The 23,266-nt window shown below is 56.8% G+C and overlaps 2 protein-coding genes across 3 annotated transcripts; both read right to left on the bottom strand.

The window, feature by feature from the left end:
- Window positions 1–3,792: 3,792 nt before the first annotated feature.
- On the bottom strand, window positions 3,793–8,285 carry AOC3 (amine oxidase copper containing 3). Its single transcript, XM_069786253.1, has 4 exons — window positions 6,406–8,285; window positions 6,022–6,307; window positions 5,019–5,148; window positions 3,793–4,854 (listed from the first exon to the last, which is right to left on the bottom strand). Exons 1-4 carry the CDS (start codon window positions 7,973–7,975, stop codon window positions 4,552–4,554), a joined length of 2,289 nt encoding a protein of 762 aa, XP_069642354.1. The 5' UTR covers window positions 7,976–8,285; the 3' UTR covers window positions 3,793–4,551.
- A 939-nt stretch (window positions 8,286–9,224) lies between these two features.
- LOC104324483 (amine oxidase [copper-containing] 3) lies at window positions 9,225–23,212 on the bottom strand. 2 transcript variants are annotated; one of them, XM_069786255.1, is made up of 4 exons: window positions 17,202–23,212; window positions 10,727–11,012; window positions 10,370–10,499; window positions 9,225–9,837 (listed from the first exon to the last, which is right to left on the bottom strand). In XM_069786255.1, the coding sequence occupies exons 1-4, from the start codon at window positions 18,766–18,768 to the stop codon at window positions 9,553–9,555; spliced, it is 2,268 nt and encodes a 755-aa protein (XP_069642356.1). In that variant the 5' UTR covers window positions 18,769–23,212; the 3' UTR covers window positions 9,225–9,552. The 2 variants fall into 2 exon arrangements, with proteins under 2 accessions (XP_069642356.1, XP_069642355.1); XM_069786254.1 differs by lacking the exon at window positions 17,202–23,212 and adding an exon at window positions 12,870–17,175.
- Between the last annotated feature and the right edge of the window lie 54 nt (window positions 23,213–23,266).

The raw sequence follows: 23,266 nt of genomic DNA on the forward strand, positions 1-23,266 counted from the left end.
GGGGTTTTATACTCTGTGGGCTCTTGTTTGCCGCGGGCAGGTCGCTTGTCCCAGCACTGATCTTTGGACCCAAAACCACTTTTGCCAAAGGTGCATCACCGGGGGGTTGTTACAAACATGTTTGGAACAACTTACGTAAAAGGGAAAAACAGGCTTTGAGGGCGAGGGCGCATGGACCGTGGGGTGCTCCGGCACCAGCACCTTAACCCTTCCCCGCACGGTCCAGCATGTGGGCAGCTGCCTCACTCGGGGGGGATCCTGCAGCCCCTGCTCTTCCTGCTGCCCAACACAACAGTTCAGCTGCTCCTACTGAACCTGTGTTTGCTCTGTTATGAGGGAGGAGATTCAAGCACCCACACTCTGCATGAACAGCACTGCAGAGCTGCCGCAGCCCCAAACTGTGACATTTCTTCCATCCCTCTGTCATCACCCCAAGCACCACTGGAGCATCGCAGGGATGCCCGGGAGCATGGACTGGGTGGTGCATGGCGTGGGGGGCAGGCTGTCCACCACTCCCTCGTCAGCTGAAACCTCCAGCTGATGAAAAAACACCTCTCTGCCATGGTGTTTGCCAGGCTGATTTAATGAGGACTCTGCATAATGGAAAACTTTCCAAGTCATTTCTGGAGCTCCCTGCAGCCTCAGACAGTGAGGCTTGGGGAGCTCCTGGCTGCCATCGATGTTTTTCTGATCTCTGGTGTGGGGTTAAAGGACCTTTGCAAATGACATTCCCAGTGAGGGAAGGCATTCCTCCCAGCACAGCTCCCCTGGTTTAACCCTCTCCTGCACAAAACTGCCCTGTCAGACCCCAGCTCCGGGACAGAGCCGAACACACCACTCATCCAGCCGGTGCCAGGTCCCTGCCTGTGGCCTTTCCCCACCCCAGCCACACCACGCTGTTGCTGGCAGCAGTGCCGGCACCGCAGCTTTATCCTCCTGTTCGTCCCCAGGAGGTAACGGTGAATGAGTAACATGGAGAGCTATTTCCAGGAGCCTGAGGACACAGGGTCAGCCTGGCAGGAGAAACCTCCTTCCCCAGCTCTGGCCGGCCATCATGGCTGCTGACGCAGAGACACGCAGCCCCATGGCAGTGGAGCGACTTGCCCAGCCAGAGCCCGCTGCAGCAAAACAGGCAGCTGCCCTTTCATGGGGGAACAGGCAACGAGGCGTTAATGATTAGCAGCCAGTGAAAATGCATCACTTATCTCTCTCCTCGAGAAAGTTCAGGTCAAGATCCTTGAACTGCCCATGTGCCGTTTGCTGGTGCAGGGCAGGCAGAGGTTGTGTCCAGTGGGGAGTCCTGCCTGCAAAGAGGGGGCTCTGCGCAGCATCCTGCGCTCTTGCCTGCACAACATCTGGGGAACCACAGGATCTAACAGGCGAACACAGCAAACCTTCCTCCCTGGGATACAGGCACAGACCGCTCTTGGAGCTGCCAGGCTGAGGAAAAGGGACCATATTCGCAAATGCCTGTGCTCTGAAGGCAGTTGGATGATTAGAGCTCTGCCTCAATCTGCCTTGCAAGGCTGGGACTGCCAGGGCAGATCTGCAGTCGCAGACCAGTGATGCCTGTGCTCTGCAGGCAACTTGTCCTTGGCCTCAAGGACCTGCCTGTCGGGTGGCAGCAGCTGGGATCCCTCCCGGCATCCTCGCTTCACACCAGGGCTGACGCTCCTGGGCAAAGGGAAATGTGGGCAGAGCCAAAGCCTGACCCTGCTCTCAGCATCCTTGGCCCAGGCTGGCCTGATCCAACCCTGTTCCCAGGGACAGAGCGCAGCCAGAGCAGCCTCACTGTGCTGGGGAGCAGGGCTAGGGGAGTTCCAGGGTGGCCAGGGCTATGCACGGGGCGGGGAGGCAGCACTAAGGGGCTCACGCCAGTCCTGCCGAGCAAAAATTTCCCAGCTGCCATCAGTGAACTGGAAATTCACGTGAAGGAGAGGAAAGTTGAGTGCCCGAGAGAGAAACTGTGCAAATGCTGCAGGATCAGCCCCGGCCGCAGGCGCATCCCTGCCCGAGGCTGCTCCTCCCTGTCCCTCCCAGCCCGGGCTCACTGAGGCCAGGGTACATGGACGCAGCTGCTCCAGCCTCCAGACTGAGCTCCCAACCTACAAAAAAACCCCAACAAAGCAGAAGTTTGCACAGAAATGGAATTAATCTTGCAAAACAAATTCCCCAACAGCTCATTCTAGGGTCCTTAACAGAGAGTGGCTTTGGCCAGCGTGAAGGAATGCAACAGACTTGGCTTCTGCATTGAAAATGTTTTGAAACAGTCAGCAATAAATTCTCCCTGAGAGATTTCATAGCAGAAAATGGGGGCAAAAGGTGTTGGGGGATGGGGACTAGCATGCTCCAGTCCCCTTGGAAAGGGTCACTGCAGTAAAACTGGGGCCGCAGCAGGGAGAGGCTGGGAAACGGGACGGGAGCAGCCACCTCCTCCTTCCCAGCACAGTGAGGGCTGGAGCACATGAAGCGCTGCCGATGGAGCTGTGCTGCTGATGGCACCTGGGGTTTTGCATCCTGGCTGGTTTGGCCATTGGTTCTGGGAGCGCCATGCCAGTCTCTTGCTCGTCCCTTGCACTGGGCAGGCACGCTGGCAGCCCTGCTAGCCAGCGATGTGCATTGCAAACTGACCAGGGTGGCTTTCCCAGGGGGGGAATGGGGCCAGGCTGGGGGCGCTTTATTTCTGCACTGGGGTCTGTGTGCAATGAGCCCAGGATCAGCTGGCAGCCCAGGAGCTGTGTTCCTGCAGTGGCAGTGGCTGGCTCCAGGACATGGTGTCCCTGCAACTCCAAGGCACCAGATGCAGCTGCAAGAGGCGCAGCGCACATAGGTGCTGTAACGTAATGTGCCACACATGGTGCCAATGTTTCATCCAGAAAGTTCCCAGCCTGCTGCAAGGTCTGGGGACAGGCAGTGGGCAGCGAGCTGGGTCACTGCCAGCATGGAAGCACATCTGGTCTCACCTGCGTCAGCACACGGCCAGAGTCCAGGCAGCACTCGCAAACACGTGGGCAAACAGCGGCAGGCAGGGAGCTGGCTTGCTGTGACCTTCGCCTTGCAGGAAGCATCCCACCTGCTCCCCCAGAGCCCCGGGAGATGCCTTTGTGGCAGGGCCCCTCCTGGCACCCCAGGGCACCCCGGGACCACTGCAGCCTCACACTGAGCCATGCCCCCAAGCTGCCTACTCCTGCCCAACATCCCTTCCCTGCACTGGCAGACCCAGCACCCAGGCGAGGGGTCAGAAGGGATGGATGCCCACCATGCCCTTGGGGATATGTTGGCCAGCGCTTGGCATCTGCAGCCACGTGCCAAGGCCGGGCTGTGAGGCTGGAGCTGAACTGTCCTCACCAAGCTCCTCAGTGTCCCCAAGCCCAGCCTGGCACAGTGGGAATGGGCTCCGGAGGCTGCGGGATCCTGCAGCCCAGGGCTGTGCACGCAGCTGGGGGTGTGGGAGCAAGGGTCCCTGTGGCGGTGGGGCTGAGCGTGCTGGGCAGCAGCCAAGGCCAGAACTGATTAATGCGGCTCAGTACAGCCGTTATACATTAACTCCCTTGTTTGTCCCATATTCCCCGGCAGGAGCCTCCTGCCAGCCCCCGGGGTCCAAAAGCACAGCTGCTGCACGCTTGCGCAGCTGTGCTGGCTGCTGTACCAGTCCCTTGGACCCCCGTGAGTACCACAGAGCTGAGCCAGGACCGTCCGTTACAGGGCACCAGCGCCCGCAGCATCAACAGTGCAGGGGCTCTGGCCACCAACCGCAGGAGCGGCAGCAGCACTCATGAGCTACACAACATCTTGGTCAGAAAAAGCACCTGAGTGCCTCTTTATTGGGGAAGGGCAGACAAGGGGCAGCTCAGCCCAGGGAGTGCCTGTTCCGCTGCCCTGCAGTGTCTCCTGCAGGCTCCCAGTGCAGCCCAGTACGCTGTCCCTGTCCCCGTCCCCAGAGCTTGGCACCACTGCAGCAGCCAGAGCTCAGCATCGCCTGGGCCTCAGCAGCCCTGGAGCTGCAGCGGCCACAGGGCTGGGGTGGATGTTTCAGGCATCCTGGAGCTGCTGGCTCCTCATGGCCCAATGCCCCTGGGATGCAGCGGGGCCACAGCAGCCACCATGCTGCCTGCTCCTGCCAGCCTGGGCAAAACCTTGGCATGGACCATGGCTCCAAGGGGAGCTGCGGCTTTGTGTAGCGCTTAGCCCTGGCCGGCACCATCGCCTTGCGTGCACTGACCTACCTTGGGGAGGCAGCGGGAGCCCTGGTCCCAGAGGACGAGAGCGGCTGTGGCGTGCCCACAGCATTTTGGGTAGCATCCTGATGGAGACTCCAAAAATCACTCCTAGGGGCTGTTTTTCAGAGGCTTTGAGTCCGCCTTCGGCAGCATTGCAGTGCTGAAACGAGAGCTGAGCTCCTTTGAAAACCTGACCCTGAGCACGAGACGTCCCAGGCATGAGGAGGGCAGGTCCTGGTGTGGCTGCAGAGCCCCTCCAAATACGCACTCAATGGGTGGACACAGACTGCCCGCACCGGCGGGGACGGGGGCAGTGGCAGCCCTGTCCCCGTCAGAGCCCACCGGGTGGCAGCGCCAGGCTGAGGTTGAGGAAGCCCCCGTAGCGGAAGGGGGGCAGGTGGGGGGCGCAAGCAGCGGCGGGGGGCAGGCAGGCGAGGGGGTTGGCCCTGCATGCCCCGGCATCCTGCTCGCTGCTGAAATAGATGCTGTCGGGCGAGTCCACCGAGGGGTCCTCATCGAAGTAGTTGTAGGGCCTCAGGAAAAAGCCAACACTGTTCCCCACGGTCACCGTATTGGGGACATCTTCAGCATGGGGGACGTGCAGGAACCCCACAGAGATCCAGGCGACCAGGTCCTGGGCAGGAGGGGAGCCAGGCACCCTGTCAGGCTGAGCAGGACCTTTCCAGCCTGGCAGCCGCCCGGTTTGGCCACAGGATGGGTGAAGCCTCTGGCTGGGGCAGGAGCCAGCGTGGTACCCGTGGCATTCAGCTCCCCTCCACCCAGGGGAGCCCGGCTCACCTCGTTGGTGATGGTCTCGTTGTTGATGAAGTCAGTGAAGGCAACGGTGGGCGTCCAGGGGTCGTTCTGGTTGTAGATGCTGGTGCTGGTGGGCTCCTCCTCCTTCCGCCGGGTGACGGCCAGCTGGTACCTGCCAGCACAGAGAGCAGAGGGGCTCGTCCGTGCCAGCGCGGGGCAGGGCGGTCATGGCATTGCCACCTGGGGATGCACTGGCAAACTGGGGCTGGATGCATCCCTGGTGCGTGCTGGGGGACCTGGCCTGTCCTGGGTCAGGCAGGGAAGGGGCTGGCAGGGACCATTGTGGCAGTAACAGGCAGCAGCCCTGGAGCCTTCAGGCTCACAGGGGATCGCTCACTGCCTGCGGCTGCTCCAGCATGGCCGGGAAACACAAACACGTCCAGGCACAGATGCTGCTGCTCACTGCCCAGCATGCTCACTTCAGCCACAGCCGCTTTTAACTCCTACAGCCTCCCCCAGAATGTGAGCTGTTAAATTTCACCCTGGCAGTGAGCCACTTCTGTGTTTATCCCAAGCATTTCAGGACATGATTTAGTGGGCATGGTGTTGTTGGGTTGACGGTTGGACTCGATAATCTTAAAGGTCTTTTCCAACCTAAAATATTCTATGACTCTATGATTTTCCAAAAGACATTCTGTCCTCATGTGAAGATGTCAAGACCTGGGGATGCTCGTGCTTCCCTTGGGAGTTTGTCCTACAGCCTGGTTACCCTCACAGGGAAAAACACATGTGATTGCTCTAAATTAATCTTATCTGGGGTCAGATTCCTGCCTGTGGAACTAATGTCATTGAGCAACTTTTCAAGGGATTTTCAGAGCCAAAAAAATATGCATGGTCGCTGTTTAACCCTTCCCTGCAGCCTGTCACAGGCTTGCTGGGAGGCAGCAGCCCCTGTTCCTTTGAGAGGCAGGGGCAGCCGGGGACGTGGTGGCAGGGTGGGAGGAGAGCGGGTGGGGGCCATATGTACCCCAGCCCTGGCACCCACCTGCCCCAGCTGATGGACCTCTCCATGGGACTGCTGGCGGGCAGGTGCTCCCCGGCGAAGCTGGTGATCTGGATCCGGTAGCTGCGCGGATGTCCCCACTTATTGGGATTGGGGCTGGCAAAGGAGAGGTAGCGCGGCATGGGGGTGTTGAGCAGGAATGCCGCCTCATCCTCCCTCTCCAACCTTTCCCTGCGGAGGTACAGCCGCTCAATGGTGTTCTGCATGCTCCAGGGTTCTTTCATGATCTTGTACGCCATGTCCTGTGTCTCCAGGGAGTTCAGCTGCCCTGTGAAGCAGAAGGGAAAACCCTCTTGAGCTCCACGCCCTGGGCAGAGCCGCAGCTCACAGTGAACCACAGCCATGCACAAAGGCACCCGGACCTACCGTCGACATCCAGGTCCACCTTGTAGTGGATGTGGTGGAGGTGCATCGTCCCCAGCGTGTGGGGCCCAACCCTGTTGCCGTAGTCAGTGCCTTGGCCATGGAGGAAGGAGGAGCTGATGTAGCCGGTGGCATGAACCCGGACCTCCACGGCCCCACTGCTGTGGAAGATGAAGTCCCAGATATAGTCATAGTTGATGAGAGTGGAGATGGCACGGATGACCAGCGTGTTTTTCCGCAGCCCTCCGTAGTACAAGGACTGCGAGTCAGAGAAGTGGCGCCGCAGAGGGAGGGCAGCGTCATGCTCAAAAATGCAGAGTGAATTTTGGTTGGTTTTGGGGGTCTCTGACTCTGCCAGGTAGTGCCGGTCCATGTAGGTCGCTGTGTAGGGGCAGTCGAGGCCCCGGACAAGCTCATAGGCAAACCTGCCGATCCCAAAGCTCCCATCAAGGTAGCGGGTCAACATGCCCCCAGGGCAGTTGGAGCCATACAGGGCTAAGGCTTCCTGGAGACTCAGCTCATAGACAATCCTCTCCCCACGGTACCTGATGTCAAAGAGTCGCGGGCCAGAGTTGGGGTTCATGCCAAAGGCAATGCTCCAGCCCTGGAAGGTGACACGGTTGCCCCTGATGCTATAGCGGGGACCCTGGGGCTCATACTGCAGTGGACCTGGGGAGCCAGGTGGGCGCTGGGGTCTCATCGAGCCCAGCACTGCTTCAGCCTGGGGCTTCGGAATCCTGACGACTTCCAGCAAGCTGGCCACAAATGCCTCCTCTAGAACTCCCATGCTGGCAAAGTACTGACCATTGTAGAAGACTTGGCGCAGCTGCCAGTGGGAGACATGGAGGTCTCTGTGCTCCACCAGCACCTCCAGCCCCACTGGCAAGAGGTAGTAGCCGGTGCCAGCCACGCTGTGGAAGAGGACAAACCAGGTTGCACGGTCACCGGACTTGAAGCCCCGCGGGGCCGTCGTGAGGATAGCCAGGTCGGTCCCATCAGACTCACAGCATGTGGCGAGGAAGCGTGGTGCCTTTCTCAGCTCCCGCTGGATGAGGGCGTTGATATCCATGTACTCCTTGCTGGTAACAGGTCTGCGGTGGTACGGCACCTTCCCCCTGTACTTCTGCACCGTGATGTCCCGGTGATATGTCGGTGTCGGCAGCGGACCCACCACATACTCGGTGACGTTGGGGTCTGGCTGGTTCCCAAAGTACAGCACAGCCAGCGCCTCTCGGGGGGGGCGAGCCCCTCCACCATCCAGGAACCGCAGCACCTCCGCCTTGGCGGGGACCTGCAGGTCAACGGAGGCAATGCAGTTGTCAGAGGGTTTTGCACGCGAAGCATCAACCAGCTGCACCCCAAGGTTTCCCTGCAGGTACCACACCACTTGCACCATCTCTTCGGGCGTCAGATCGGCAAAGACCAGGCTCTGGCCATCATCGGTGTCCTCCTGCTCCAGGGGCTGGTGCTGGCAGGTGCTGGGGGCCCTTCCTTTTGTCAGCAACACGCAGACTAAAGCAAATATTGTGGCTAAAGCCAGAACGAGGAGGATGAGCGTGGTTTTCACGTTCATGTCTGCTGAGCCACTGAGAGTTCCCACAGTCTGGCAGGCTGGGTTTCCAGCTGCAGAATCCTCCCAGTGACTCACTGACAGAAGGGGCTGGGTTTGGTTGGGTTTGTTTTTTTCCCCCGTTTTCTCAACAGGGAACAGTCCAGAGAAGCTTGCAGGGAGGGTGCAGAGGGATGTTCTCAGATACGCTCAGGATTTGCTGGGAACCATAAAAGGCAACTTTGCTCTGCTTCCCCAGTGGGTGATAATTTTAAGTAAACTTAATGCTTCTGCATCTGTCCTTCCCCTCTTGTCCCACATGCTACCCTGCAGACCTTGGAGAGGACAGATCCGGTCACTTGGAGGAAATAAATGCATCTCCCTGCACCTTCTTCTCTTAACCCCATAGAGGAAAAAAGCTGGGCAGGCAGCAGACACTGCAAGGATGACGCTCCTCCATGCGGAGCGGCACCAAGCACAGCACCACGGCCCCACGTGCCACAGCTCTGCCATCATCAGCAATGCCTCAACAGCTTGTGCAGAGACATCGAAGCATCACAAGCTGCTGCCAACGCCCCCACACCTCACGTGTGGGAAGGCACCAGGCCCACAACCAGGAGGGAGGGAGGGGACAGCTGCTTGTCACCCCCCCAAGGGCTATGTCCTAGCATAGACAGGGCTGCGAGGAGGGGGACAAGGGCTCCAGAGCCCACCCAGCATCCTGGCAAATGGGCAGTGGCACTGGCCATGCAGCACCACCAGCAGCAGCGCGGCTCCCGCACCCTGCCCCAAGCCCGGAGGAGGGCTCTCATGTGAACCTGGCCAGCATCGGGCTGCGAGGGGCTGAGCTGGCCCACGTGCTGCCTGTGGGGCCGAGGTTCAGCTGATTTCCACAGACACCCCTGTGGGGACGGTGCTGGCACAGGGGTGGCGAGACCCATCCCTGCAATAATCCCCTCCGCTCCCCTCACCTGCACCCAGTGGCAAGTGCCCAAGAGCTGCAGCCCAAGCGGCTCCTGGCTCTGTCCCCAGCCTCACCCTGAGCACCCGCAGAGCTTGGTGCTAGCGCCTGCCTCGGTCCTCCTCCCAGAGCCCTGGGACTCCCCAGTCCATCCCTCCTGCCCTCCAGCTGGACCATCCCTGGGCATGGATGGGTGCCCAGAGCCTTGCTGCTGGGCTGGTTTGTGGATGCAGGAATCACAGCAGAGACCCAGCATCATCCCCCCAGCAGATGTTGCCGTAAGTCGCAAGAACGAGACACTCGAGAGTGCACTGGACCAGAGAACCATTTTCATTTTTTTAACCTGAGATAAACACTACACAGCGCTTGCTTCTACAGCAGAGGAACAGGATTTTCTCCTCACTTTCCTCCTGCAACACTCAAATTCAGCAATTAACAGAGATAATGTAGATTCCCATCTGGCGTCATGCCAGGAAGATTATGCTTCCCTTTTAAAGAGCACTATTTTAAAAAGCAATGATAAAAAGTGAAGCCATTGCACAACGGGAAATTGAGACAACTTCACCAAAAAACTGAAAATCTGAGACAGAACAGTCAACCTGGTGTCTCTGACTGTGTCTCCTAACACCGTCCTGTAGCGTTAAAGCCTGCTTATATTTTGGAAACCATCAAAGGTGAATGGGGGGAAGTTTGGCAAACAAGAGGCAGTTTTGGGCAGGCATGCAATAGGGTTGATTTCACATGCCGTGAAGTCTTGCTCGCTGGTGAAAAACACGCCATCATGTGAGTATATGGAGGGGTCCAAGTCATAGTAGTTGTAGGGTCTCAGGAGAAAGCCAACCGAGTTTCCCACTGTCACCGTGTTGGGAATATCCTCAGAGTGCGGGATGTGAAGGAAACCAGTGGTTATCCACGCAACCAGGTCCTAGGCAGGGAAGAGCCACAAGACTGTGGTTATTTCAGAAGCCTGCAGTGGCAGCGACTGAAATCTGCACAGGGGCCATGGGAAGTTACAGGAGAGCAGGAGGGGACCTCCACAGGCACCAGCCCAGCCACATTCCCACACGCCAAGCTCCCTGCTCCTGGGAAAGATCCCCTCCCTTCCCCAAAGACCTGCCTGCAGCCCCAGCTGCAGATGTGCACCCAGCGGAAGGGCCCTTGCCCTGACCCCCGCAGCCAAGCTCTGGCCTCGCAGAGATTTTCCTGACGTTTTGCCAGCATTTCTCCACAGGGAGAAACGAGCTCCTGCTCTGCACTCTGACCAAAGCACCAAGCAGATACACAGAAAAGGGGATGCTCAAACCCGCTTTCCTCATTCCCCAGGGCTGCTGCTCTCCCAGCTGAGCCCACTGTCCTGTGGGGGAAACTGGGGTCGCTCGGCCCCTGGGGCAGCCCTAGGGCTCCTGCTCAGCCTGGGGCTGGGTATTACAGCTCCAGCCCAGGGGAGCCCAGCCCACCTCGTTGGTGATGGTCTCATTGTTGATGAAGTCAGCAAAGGCAACGGTGGGCGTCCAGGGGTCGTTCTGGTTGTAGATGCTGGTGCTGGTGGGCTCCTCCTCCTTCCGCCGGGTGACGGCCAGCTGGTACCTGAGGACAAAAAAAGACATGGGAGCAGCCCCCTGGGGCAGGGCAGAACTAAAAACCAGCTCCCCAGAGAGTCTGCAGAGCACAAGCCTGCTCCTACGTATTAACCCCAGCCCAGGAGGGTGTTTGCCCTGTGCCTCCCCATCAAGGAACATCCATGAGATGCGTCCCCAGCCGGCGGGGCTGGGGGTGTCTCTGAGAATGTGCCACCCCAGCCAGAGCAGCCTGACCTTGCCCAGCTGATGGCCCTCTCCATGGAGCTGGCTTCGGGGACATGGTCCCCCGCAAAACTGGTGATCTGGATCCTGTAACCACGCTGGTGGCCCCACTTGTTTTTGCCGTTGGCCGCGAAGTAGATGTATCTGGGCATCTTCGACTGGAGCCGGAAGGCAGCCTGGTCCTCCGTGTCCAGGACTTTCTTGGTGAGTCGTGGCCGCTCTATCTGCTGCTCCAGGCTCCAGGGAGCCCGCACCATCTCAAATGCCATGTCATGGGCCACCAGGGAGTTTTTCACCCCTGTGAAGCAAAGCAAAGTCAATGAGGAGTGTCCCCGCAGTCCCCTGTTCCCCACGGACATCAGTGCAGCCAGAGCTCGCTCTCCCCATCCTCTCTTCCCGCACTCCGGGCTCAGAGCACTGGCTCCTGCCCATGAGAGCAGTTACTGCTCTGCAGCTCCACTGCACCGTGACTGTACATCGTGTAGGTTTATCTATGGCTGTACGACTGTATGATTGTCTGACGCAGGTAACACCACACTGTGGCAGACACCATCACTATCCATGCGGACTCTGTCCCTCTGCAAGGGACAGGAGGGGAGCCTCATCCCAGTGCAGAAGAACAGGTTTGCATCCCAGTGCAAGCACAGTCTAATTAACTCAAGCGCCTGATGGCCCAGGCACTGTGTTTGTGCTCATCAGCATGCATCCTGCGAGCTGGAAAGCACTAGGAAGAGCCCCGGCTCTGAGCACATTTGCACATCACAGAACTGGAGCAGTGCTGCGCAGTTCAGGTCTTTCCACTAAGAGGAGTCATGAGCCAGAGGCTCAGAGCAACAGGAGGGGCACAAGAGCAAATAAATCGAGGGACAAAGATGGCAAAGAGCTGGCTGAGAGCGCTCGATGGCCAGCATCAGCACAGCTCTGGCAGAGGGGCCAGTGCTTATCACCCGCTGCCTGTCCTGGCCAGAGCGCATGGCATAACACCCTCCTGGGCTCCACTCCCCTCAGTCCCATGCAAGTTTCCAGGTTGTGTAAAGGCCATTTCAGATCTGAAGCTCTGGCCATGCTGGAAGGTTTGAGCGGCATCTTGGGCCTGAGCCCTGGGGCTGCCATCAAGGTCAGCACCAGAGCCAGAGCCCCATGGAAGAGGAGCCATGCCCAACAACTGCCACTGTGCTCATTTTCTTCCCTTTTCTCCTGTGAACAAAACTTCTAACCCCACACCTCCCCTTCCAGTAATAGCAGTGAGTCTGATTTCATCTGCCTTTTTCCTGTTCCTGCAATTTTGCAATCCCCCATTTTTACCTAAGCACTCAAAACTCATCCTAAAACCACATGGACAGCCTTTAAATTTCTGTCTCCCAATTAAAAGGAAATGGGAAAATTTTTAATAGATGGCAGAAGCATGCAGCAAACGCAATTTCAGCAGGAGTGCAAGGAGAGATTTGTGGCATAAATGGTAGGAGAAGACTAAGAAAACTGCAGCCAATGATCCAGTTGCTGCTGTGAGCTAAGGATCCCTTGTACCCCCAGCAAAATGCAGCACAGCCATAAGCTCAGAGCTGGCTGCCTGCCCAGCATCTGCCTGCTGTGCCCACAGCCCCATGGAGAGGGCAGCTGCCTGTCCCACTCACACACGAGCAGTGGGAACAGCTCGACAAAGCTGTAGGAAGTAGGAACGCAAGCTGGAAACCACATCCCAACAAACCAGCCTGATTGACTCTAACTATCATTTGGGGCTCAGGACAGGGGAAGGGGGCCAGAGGGAAAAATCCCAACTTCTGCAGAGCCCCAGAGGCATCAAGGCCGATGGGGCAAAGGCAGGGCTGGGTCTGCCTGCGCAGGCAGGAGGGGAAGGACCCCTTCCCATTAGGGTCGGGGCTGGGCACACGGCAGAATTGGCATTACCCAGCCCAGGAAGCCACAGCTCTGCATGGCGCTCAGGGGTAACTGCATGGGACAGAGGGGGAACCTATACCTGTATCACAACAGCTTTTCGCTGCTCTAGAAACAGAAGGGAGGCAGCTCTGTGTGAGCACACCATACTACCCCACATGTGAAAAGAAAAATCTGTATAAGGACAAAAAACCATCAAGTTTTGGGAGTCTAGAAGTACTCAGGGAGGGCACAAAGGAGTGACAAGACCCAGACCTACCTCCCACATCCAAGTCCACTTTATAGTTGATGAAATGGGTGCATATTGTACCCAGCGTGTGCTCCCAAACCCTATTGCCGTATCTCAGACCATCCCCATGGAGAAAGGACGAGCTCGTGTACCCCGTGGCCTGGACCTTGCCTTCGATGGCCCCGTTCTGGTAGAAGATGAAGTCCCACACGTAGTCGTGGTTGCCCACAGTGGCAATGGACCGAATGACCAGAGCAGAGTTGACCAGCCCCCCGTAGTAGAACGACTGCAAGTTGGAGTAGTGGCGCCTCAGAGGGGAGCCCAGGTTCTGCTCAAAGATGCAGAGGGAAGCCTTTCTCTTGCTGGGCCTCAGGGTCTCACACAGAGAGTGTGTGTCGATGTAGGTGGCAGAGTATGGGCAGTCGACCCCTCGCACCAAGGGGGAGGTGTAGCGCCCAATGCCAAAGCTCCCATCCATGTACCTCGTTGACATTCCTCCAGGGCAGTTGGAGCCGTACACCGACAACGCCTCTTGGACACTGATTTCATAGGCAACCCTCTCCCCCTTGTGTCGGACGTCAAACAGGCGCAGGCCTGTGTTCACGCTCATCCCAAAGGCAAAGCTCCAGGCCTGGAAGAGGATGTGGTTGTTCCTGACGCTGTAGCGGGGACCCTGGGGCTCGTACTGCAAAGGGAACAGCGCAGCCGAAGGTGCTCGGGGCTTCATGGACGAGAAGTCCCCATCCCGCGGCGCTTTCCTCACCTTCTGCACGCTGATGCGACCCTGCACGTAGGCGCTCTCCAGCTGAACCATGTCCCTGTAGTACTGCCCGTTGTAGAAGACCCTGCTCACCGCCCACTGGGAGATGTCCAGGCTGCTGTGGTCCACCAGCACCTCCAGCCCCACTGGATGCACAAAGAACCCGCTCACATTCTGAAACACGACGAACCAGGACTTACGGTCTCCAGACCGTAACCCGTGAGGGGCTGTGGTCTGAAATGCCACGTTGGTGCTGTCGTACTCAAAGACTTCTTTCAGAAAGGTTGGGGCTGCAGCAAATGCCACCTTCTCTAAGAATGCTCCCACCTGCTCATACTCACTCCCCAGCATCGGTCTGCGGTGGTACGGTACCTTCCCCCTGTACTTCTGCACCGTGACGTCCCGGTGATATGTCGGCGTCGGCAGCGGACCCACCACATACTCGGTGACATTGGGGTCTGGCTGGTTCCCAAAGTACAGCACAGCCAGCGCCTCTCGGGGGGGGCGAGCCCCTCCACCATCCAGGAACCGCAGCACCTCCGCCTTGGCGGGGACCTGCAGGTCAACGGAGGCAATGCAGTTGTCAGAGGGTTTTGCACGCGAAGCATCAACCAGCTGCACCCCAAGGTTTCCCTGCAGGTACCGCACCACTTGCACCATCTCTTCGGGCGTCAGATCGGCAAAGACCAGGCTCTGGCTTGTGGATCCTGTCTTCTCCACAATGCGGGGCTGGGATTCGCAGCTGGGTGATCGCCTCCCCCTGCTCAGCAGCATGCAGGAAAGAATGAAGATTATCACTGCAGCCCCAACCAGGAGAACATAGGGAAGTTTGGGGTTCATCTCTCCAAGTGCAGAGACAGCATGCAGTGTTTGGCTGCAGCATCTAGAATACGTCCGTCACCTGCAGACCAGGCTCTTAATTCATTTGCTGACTGTGGGCGTAAAGGCGTTGCTTGCAAGGTGGGGAGCTCGCCTGGAGCTCACATGGGAGTCCGAGAGGAGATCACAGGTCCCAGCCAGTTCAGCCTGTTTCCTCCCCACCCCAGACACACCGAGGAAGCCAGCTGGGGAGCCTGTGCCTGACTCACTCCCCAATCTACTGATGGGTTTCTCCGCTGCAGGGTGACACCACAAAGAGCCCCAGCCTCAGTCTGCCCAAGGGGCCTTTGCTTCTCCCAGGACACCCCATCCCGTCTCATGTGGAGTTCAGCGATGCTGCAGGGGCAGGCTCAGCTGGCCTGGTCCTTCTGCACCCTGGTGCCCCAGGACCAGCCCTGCTCCCCTGAAGGGCCAGTCTAGGCTGGCACTCCAGGAGCGCCCAAGACCAGCCGGCTCCCCAGCACCTCCACATGCCAGTTCTCCCTGTCCCCATCATCTGTTGCCTCCAAGTCCCTCCCAACCCTGAGGGAAGGGACATGGCAGCTCCAGCCTGGCTCCAGCTGTGGGCAGGCTAGCCGAGACAGGAGGAAGCTCCCTGGTAAGAACAGGGAGACATTCTCCGAACCCCTGGCAGCAACTGCAAGTGACAGGCAGCACCCGGAGTGGCTGCACCAGGAAGAGCAGAGGCTGCAGAATGACTAACAGGACACAGCTGTCCCCATTCAGGCATCCCGACCCCACTCCAGCGGACATGATCCTTGGACGAGAGCTGTCACAGACAGAAATGGTCACTGTCAGGAAACTGTTCAGTACTCCTGACTGTACAACAGACCTTCCCTGGCAAGGAGAGCAGCAAGCAGCCCTTTGGAGGCAGTGAGGAGGGGGCTGGGGCCACCCCACTGTGGTGTGAGGCAGCTGCTCCTGCAGGGCCACCAGCTTCTGCAAGGCTGGCCCCACTGCACCCAGCCCCGTACGAGGCAGCAGCGATACATCACTGACAGCCAAGGATGGCTTTCCTGAGATTGTGGTCCACTTCACACCATTCTGGTAGAGATGGTTTGCAGCACAGGCAGAGGGGCTGCACAGGGGCTGAAACCACTACAGCACTGGATCAATTTACCGCTCTTGCGATCATGTTAATTTAGGAACTTATGTTTTCATTCTCACTTCCAGCCAGGGAACAATTGCCTTTTTTCTCTGCAGGTCGCCCACCAGCCTCAGATCAGGATCCAAGAAACCTGTGTGGGAGATGACCCATTTTTGCTGTGCTGCAGTTTTGCCTTCCCTGCGCTCGGAAGGTGGGGATCCCACAGGGCGCCTCTCGAGCACCCGGCATGGCCCCGAGCCCTGCTGCTTGGGACAGGGCTCCCCTCCCTCGCTAAGGGGAACAAGTCTGGGATTTTACACAACTCTTCTCAAGAGCATTTTGCAGCAGCCAGGGCTCACGGTCTGTAAACAGAGCAGGGAACTGAGGGGCATAGCAGTCACAGAAAAGGACCTTGCCACCACCATGCAGGAACTGTATTTTAGCACGTTTCTGAGCCTTGCTTCCAGGAAGGGAACCAGTATCAGTCCTGTTTTTGACTGTAATGACAGCAGCACCACCTTTCAAGGCCACACAAACCTCTGCTGCATCACAGGCAGGTACAAGAGAGGACACATGCCAGGACTGAATGCTTGCACTGGAGTCAGCTGCAGCTTGACATATGTAGTTCTCCGATTACTCCCCGCAATCCAGGAGACAGCACAGGTTCCTGGAGCTGCATTTATTTCTCCTCGGGCTGGTACACATGCAGTCCACTGCCCACTAGCAATCTGTTTGGTCCTGTGCAGGTGTGAAGCATTTTTTTCCCGTACCTTTTACGGGAGCAGGTTTCAATAACAGACACCTAATGCTGCCAGCCTGTGGCCACAGCACCACCACTGCCCTTGCACCTTCTGGGACTGCAGTTACTGGAACGGCCTTTAAGGGGAAGCAAAGCTGTCCTTTCAGGCTGAGCATCCTTGCGCCTCCCAGGGTGGATGCCAGCACTTCACGGCTCAGCCCGCCAGACAGTGCAGCAAGAGGCTGCTCCTGGACTCAAATAACCCTCCACAGGGAACCGCCGCCAAAAACCGTGACTCTGTGCAGGAGCAGGGGAATTCACTGGCTCACTGCAGCGGCTTTGCAGCCCGAGACGCAGGATCCAGCTTCCAAGTGTTTCCTCAAAAGAGAAGCGGGGATAAAGCTGCACAAACTCAGCCCTGCAGAGCACCAGTCCAGCTGCCCTGCTTTACGCTGGGCAGTCAAGATACAAAAAGGACTTTTCCAAGTTACAAGAAGCGCCAGGCTCGGCATCAGGTGCAGCAACAGCGGGCTCAGACCTTCAGTCCTGCAGACAGGGCTGTGTCTCCCCGTCTGCCTGGCCATGCCTATGGCAACACGCAGGGTGCCAGACATGAGGCCTCAAGGAAACACAAACATTTTTCAGCTGCTACCTTTCATACTTTCCCTGGGCTGAACACAGAGCTCCCAGACAATTCCCACTGCCTTCAACTCCATGACCTTGACAGACTGTCTTGTACACAGAAAAATAATTTTGCAATGAAAGAAGAGGTTAGGAGAGTGAAAAAGCAGAGTTCTGATGTCAGTTATTAGGGACTCTACAGATGAGGAAGAATTCCCCCAAAGCTCTGGGGTTTACCAGTATAATAGCAAACATTAAACGAAGACCCAGACCTACCTCCCACATCCAAGTCCACTTTATAGTTGATGGAATGGGTGTGTATTGTACCCAGCGTGTGCTCCCAAACCCTATTGCCATATCTCAGACCGTCCCCATGGAGAAAGGACGAGCTCGCGTACCCCGTGGCCTGGACCTTGCCTTCGATGGCCCCATTCTGGTAGAAGATGAAGTCCCACACGTAGTCATAGTTGCCCACAGTCGCAATGGACCGAACGACCAGAGCAGAGTTGACCAGCCCCCCATAGTAGAGTGACTGCAAGTTGGAGTAGTGGCGCCTCAGAGGGGAGCCCAGGTTCTGCTCAAAGATGCAGAGGGCACTTTTACTAATTCTAGAGACCTGGGAATGAGCAAGGTAGTGCACATCCAGGTATGTTGCTAAATAGGGGCAGTCGACCCCTCGCACCAAAGGGGAGGTGTAGCGCCCAATGCCAAAGCTCCCATCCATGTACCTCGTTGACATTCCTCCAGGGCAGTTGGAGCCGTACACCGACAACGCCTCTTGGACACTGATTTCATAGGCAACCCTCTCCCCCTTGTGTCGGACGTCAAACAGGCGCAGGCCTGTGTTCACGCTCATCCCAAAGGCAAAGCTCCAGGCCTGGAAGAGGATGTGGTTGTTCCTGACGCTGTAGCGGGGACCCTGGGGCTCGTACTGCAAAGGGAACAGCGCAGCCGAAGGTGCTCGGGGCTTCATGGACGAGAAGTCCCCATCCCGCGGCGCTTTCCTCACCTTCTGCACGCTGATGCGACCCTGCACGTAGGCGCTCTCCAGCTGAACCATGTCCCTGTAGTACTGCCCGTTGTAGAAGACCCTGCTCACCGCCCACTGGGAGATGTCCAGGCTGCTGTGGTCCACCAGCACCTCCAGCCCCACTGGGTGCACAAAGAACCCGCTCACATTCTGAAATAAAACAAACCAGGTGATCCGATCTCCAGACTGGAATCCACGGGGAGCAGCTGTCAGGGCTGCTAGACTGGCTCCATCATACTCCATTACTTGACGCATGAAAGATGGAGCTGTGGGGAACACTTGGCTTTTTAAAAACCCTGCAATCTGTTTGTATTCAACAGCCAGTGTTGGTCTGCGGTGATACGGCACCTTCCCCCCATACTTCTGTACCGTGACATCCCGGTGATATGCTGGCATCGGCAGCGGACCCACCACATACTCGGTGATGTTGGGGTCTGGCTGGTTCCCAAAGTACAGCACAGCCAGCGCCTCTCGGGGGGGGCGAGCCCCTCCACCATCCAGGAACCGCAGCACCTCCGCCTTGGCGGGGACCTGCAGGTCAACGGAGGCAATGCAGTTGTCAGAGGGTTTTGCACGCGAAGCATCAACCAGCTGCACCCCAAGGTTTCCCTGCAGGTACCGCACCACTTGCACCATCTCTTCGGGCGTCAGATCGGCAAAGACCAGGCTCTGGCCATCATCGGTGTCCTCCTGCTCCAGGGGCTGGTGCTGGCAGGTGCTGGGGGCCCTTCCTCTTGTCAGCAACACACAGACTAAAGCAAATATTGTGGCTGAAGCCAGAACGAGGAGGATGAGCAGGGTTTTCATGTGCATGCCTGCTGCTGGTCCTGAGGCATTCACAGCAGCTTTCAGAGCAGGGTTTCTAGCTGCTGCCTCTGTCAGTTTACGCTGCACTGGATGGATTAGCACGGAAAGTACAAAAGACTGGGAGAGGCTAGGGGAGGAGATCTGAAATTCGTGGTGACCAGAAAGGGCAGATCTCCTCTCAGCTGCAGCCTCCTCTGTCCTCTGCCATGAGCAGTGCCCTGAAAGAACTAGCGGAGATGCAGGGTCAGTGACTCAGACAAGTTTCACGTAATTCTGTTACTTTTTCAGTCCAACCTAGCTTCCTGCGGCTGCCTGTAAAAATGAAGATCCTGTAGCCAGCCTGAGGTGGCTGGGACCACTGTGAGGCTCTGACAAGCTGGGAATTGTTGCCACACTGTAGAATTTCACCTCTTTGCAACTCACCAAATTTCCTTGTTTATCAGGCTGCTTCCTTGTAAACATTCTCCCTGGCAGCATAATTCCAAGCTTGGAGTTACTTTTTATTTTATTTTTTTTAATCTTCCACATGGAAGCCTTTGCTGAAAACACATCCATCTGTGTAGTAGTAGAAAAACTTTGGCGGGCATGAAGAGATGTAGTTCAGGATGAGATTCAGGCCCCAATGTGCTGTGAACAACTAGCTCTTAGTTTGCACCTCTGAACAGCTATGAACTAATTAATCCCCCAGCATTCCACTGAAACAAGATCACACAGCTTTTGTCTCTGCCTCCAGTTCAAAGATAAACTGAGGTGCAGCTTCTGAGAAGTTCCCTCAAGGACAAAACCACCCCCAACCTGCGTCAGCCAAGCAGGCAGCTGATGGCAGTGCCTGCTATCACTGTGCTGCCAGGCTACCACTACCCAGGCTAAGCAGCCACCTCCAGGATTTCTACCAAAGGTTGAGATAACTGCCCTCTGCCACCCCCACCAGAGGTCTCTCTGCTGGTCTCACAGCACTGTTGAAAGGCTTTGGCAGGATGAGGCGGCCAGACACCAGGACTCGGGGCTCCATCCTGCCATGCAGCAGATGCTTGGGGTAGACAAGATGTACCACTTTAGATACTTTATCCCTGCCTGTCCCTGAGCTGGTGCTGAGAAGCACAAGGCATCCAAGAGAACCAGGGCTGGAGATTCAACCCAACATTTCCACTCCTGCTGCCAGCCTCACCTCACCTCACCTCACCCTGGCCTTCTCTTCCTCCTCCCGTCAGAGTTTCCTGGTGCGAGATGGCCCCCTCAGCCTCAGCACTGCCTCCAGTTCTTCCAGCAGCAACTCTTGCCCTGGACTCAGTCCCTCTGCAGTCCTCTGGCTGTGCTTACCAGACACCACACTGGTAAGCAGAAGGCCACGTTGCCATAGGACTCACTCCATTATCCTCACCACCACTGGCAGCCTTGGCCTTCTTTAGCCCAGGCTGCAGCTGTGCAGGCCAGGGACACGCACATCCACTCTGTGCCAGCACGCGTCATCTCTGCCTCACTGGCCGTTGTGCCAGCAAAGCCTGCAGAGCCACAGCAGTCAATTTACGTGGCCACTGTGCCAGAAGAGGGGCTCACTCTGTGGCACAGACACAAGCAAAGGGGAGAGACAGGACAGATGAGAGGAGAGCCTTAGCTACAAGGGATGCAACAGCTACAGGTTTCAGAGGTACCCTGCTCTCATCGACTTTCAATTGGCCTCCAGTGGCAGAATCAGATGCCCCTGAGTAGCCCCAAATTAAGCAAAGAAGCGCCAACTTCCAAGTCAGTCTTTCAATCCATGAAGTCAACAAGGCTTCGAGGATTACCTGGGTTTAGGCCTTTATTCCCTTTCGGTGTAAGCCTAGAACATGCTATCCATTTCACTCAGAGTGCCGAGAGGAAGCACTGTTACCCCAGTTAAGGTTTAGAGCAGAGCCAGGACATACCTCCTGCCTCCCAGGAATTTAACAAGTGTTCTGCTGCACCACGCACCTACACAGCTGAGCCGAGACTACTGCACGACCCTGCGAGGCTGCATGCAAAATGCTCACACTGACATTTCCTTAAAAAAGTACAAAAAGAGCAGATTGTTCAGTTTTGACTTTGCCTCTTGGTTTTGCATCCCAAGTCCCTAAAAGTCAAGGCACAGGCTGCAATTACAGACGGTCATTTTCTAAGCAGCACAGCAGCAGTTTAAGAGAACTGGATAAACTCCACAGGCCTTGCTGCCCCACAAATCACAACTCAACCCTGCAGCTTTGCCTGGGAGATGTCTGAAAATAAAGTGTGGGAACACTCTTAGTTCTGCGCACATCGGGTGTTTCGAAAAAAAGAGAAACCCTAACCTGTAATGACATCCCCATGACAAACCAACCCACAGCCCACACCCCAGGTCTGCAGGATACAGATGATGCAAACAAAGCTTTGTGCGCTGCCTTTGCCCCACTACAGGATACGTGCCATGGATGCCATGTCTAATACCACGTTATTTAATACCACCCATTTCTGCTGTACTTTTCAAGCTGAGGACTTTTAAAGCCTATGACAAGCAATGCAAGCATCAGCCTGCACTTTCTGGGAGCTCTGTTTCAGAATAAACAGAACAGCCCTAAATCCATCTCCATCTTGCAGTAGAAATTTCAGGAAGCAGAGTAATTAACTGAGCCTGCAGAGCCAGGAGACCTGTGTCAATACCTTACTGATGAGAAGCAATCGGGGATCTTTAAGGGCCACACATACCACTGAATTGCTTGTGTACCTTCTCCAAAAGAAGCCTGAAGCAGCTTAAAGCTAACCTAGAATTTAAAAAATTACATGTCTCACTAACAGCAGCGTAACTTGTTTATGACCTGTTTAGTGCACATACCTCTTCCCACAACTCAGCTCCCCAGTCTGATTAGCCCATCACCCTGCCCCACACCTAACATGGAGAATTCGCATCCTACCAATGTTTATTTTGGCTACACAGTTGCTTTTAGGTACTGCCCACCAGCACATCTTATATTTGCTAAATTGCCCATGTCTCCCAAACAAAGCAAGGAAGAGAGGAGTTTGCTGGTTTTTGCTCGGACAGAAAGGTAGAGGTGGCAAAAAATAGTCTCTGAAATTTATAGAAACCAAAACCAGAGACAGACAGCTTTTGGCTCAAGGAAACGGAGTCAGTGACTGCCAGACAGCTGGGTAAAGAGTACGGTACAGAAACCCCCTTGCCAACAATCCTGACACAGGCGAGTCTTAAGCATACCCCAAGCCAGACCTCAGACTCTGGAAAACTCCCACTCCCATTCTCTCATCTCATAGGGTCAGCTTGTGTAAAACAGAACAGTGGAAATTGCTTGACCCTTACCCATGCCAGCTGCGTTTCTGGCAGTGTTTGCGTCTGCACACAACTGCTGTGCCTTTATTCTCCTCTCAAGGTTTTAACAGTCACTGCATATAAGCTGGGATGTCTCAAGAACCTGTAAATTAGAGCCGTGGCGGCACACTGCCACTTCTCCTGGAGAGCAAAGCAGAAACCATTGCACTGAGACTGAGGGGTGAAGATCACGGACAATAAACCTTCCCCTGGCTCCAGCAGATGAACCACGCTCCCTGCCAACACCCGCCGAGACAACTGTCCTGGATGCTCCACCCTTCCGCAGGACCGCTGGCACAAGCCTCCAGGGAGTTCAGTTTCTTCTGGCTGCAGTAAAGAGGAACCCCTCGTGCTGCACCACATCGAGCCCTGCCAGCAACAGCCCTTCCTTTGAGCTCTGGCTCCAGCCACCTTGGCCCCCAGTGACCCATTTCCAGCTCGACTCCCACCTTGCCCAGAGCGGCTGGGGCACCTGCAGGACTTTCCCACACAGCAGGCAGCACTGTGGGGCAGACGGCCCTGCGGGAGGCAGGAACCATCTGTCCGCAAGTGGCTGCTCCTGCTTCTCAGCAGCTGAAGGTTTCGAGGCTGGACATGCCAGCCAGGAGCCCTGGCCTGTGGCAGCCGCTCCGGGGCCGGGCACCGGCCCCACCTAGCAGCACCCTGCCTGGGAGGGGTGGCTACGGGACAGGACGCTTAGGGAACAGGAGTGCCACTGGGGAGGCCTCTGCACCCCGGGCTGCGGTGCAGTAGACACGGGGGGAAGCGCAACAAAAATGAGGATGATCCCCTGAGGAGAGCAGAGGACGCGTTGGCTGGGGGATTGCAGGGCGGCCAGCGTTTTCCTTTGGTACCGAGAGCGTAGCGGAACATGCGCTGAACACACGCACCAGGTGTGGCCTCCAGGCGCCTGTCCCAGGACAGTGCTGCAGGCACCTGCTTGGCAGAGGTGCAGGAGCAGCCATAGAGCAGGCTGCAGACCCTTCGAGAAACACCACGCAAGTCTCTTGCACCTGTTTTAACTGAGACGGCCGGAGTCCCACACGCTGGGTTGAGATGGGATGGATCACATCAGACCCAAGACCATGGGCCCAATGTAAGGCATGCTAAAGGAAGAGAAACAACCGACAAAGCAGTACACAGCAGTTTACAACACAGTCGAAGAGAGGAATGAGGAGAACGCAAGGA

The sequence above is a fragment of the Haliaeetus albicilla genome, chromosome 7, assembly GCF_947461875.1.
Source record: "Haliaeetus albicilla chromosome 7, bHalAlb1.1, whole genome shotgun sequence".
Lineage (NCBI taxonomy): Eukaryota > Metazoa > Chordata > Aves > Accipitriformes > Accipitridae > Haliaeetus > Haliaeetus albicilla.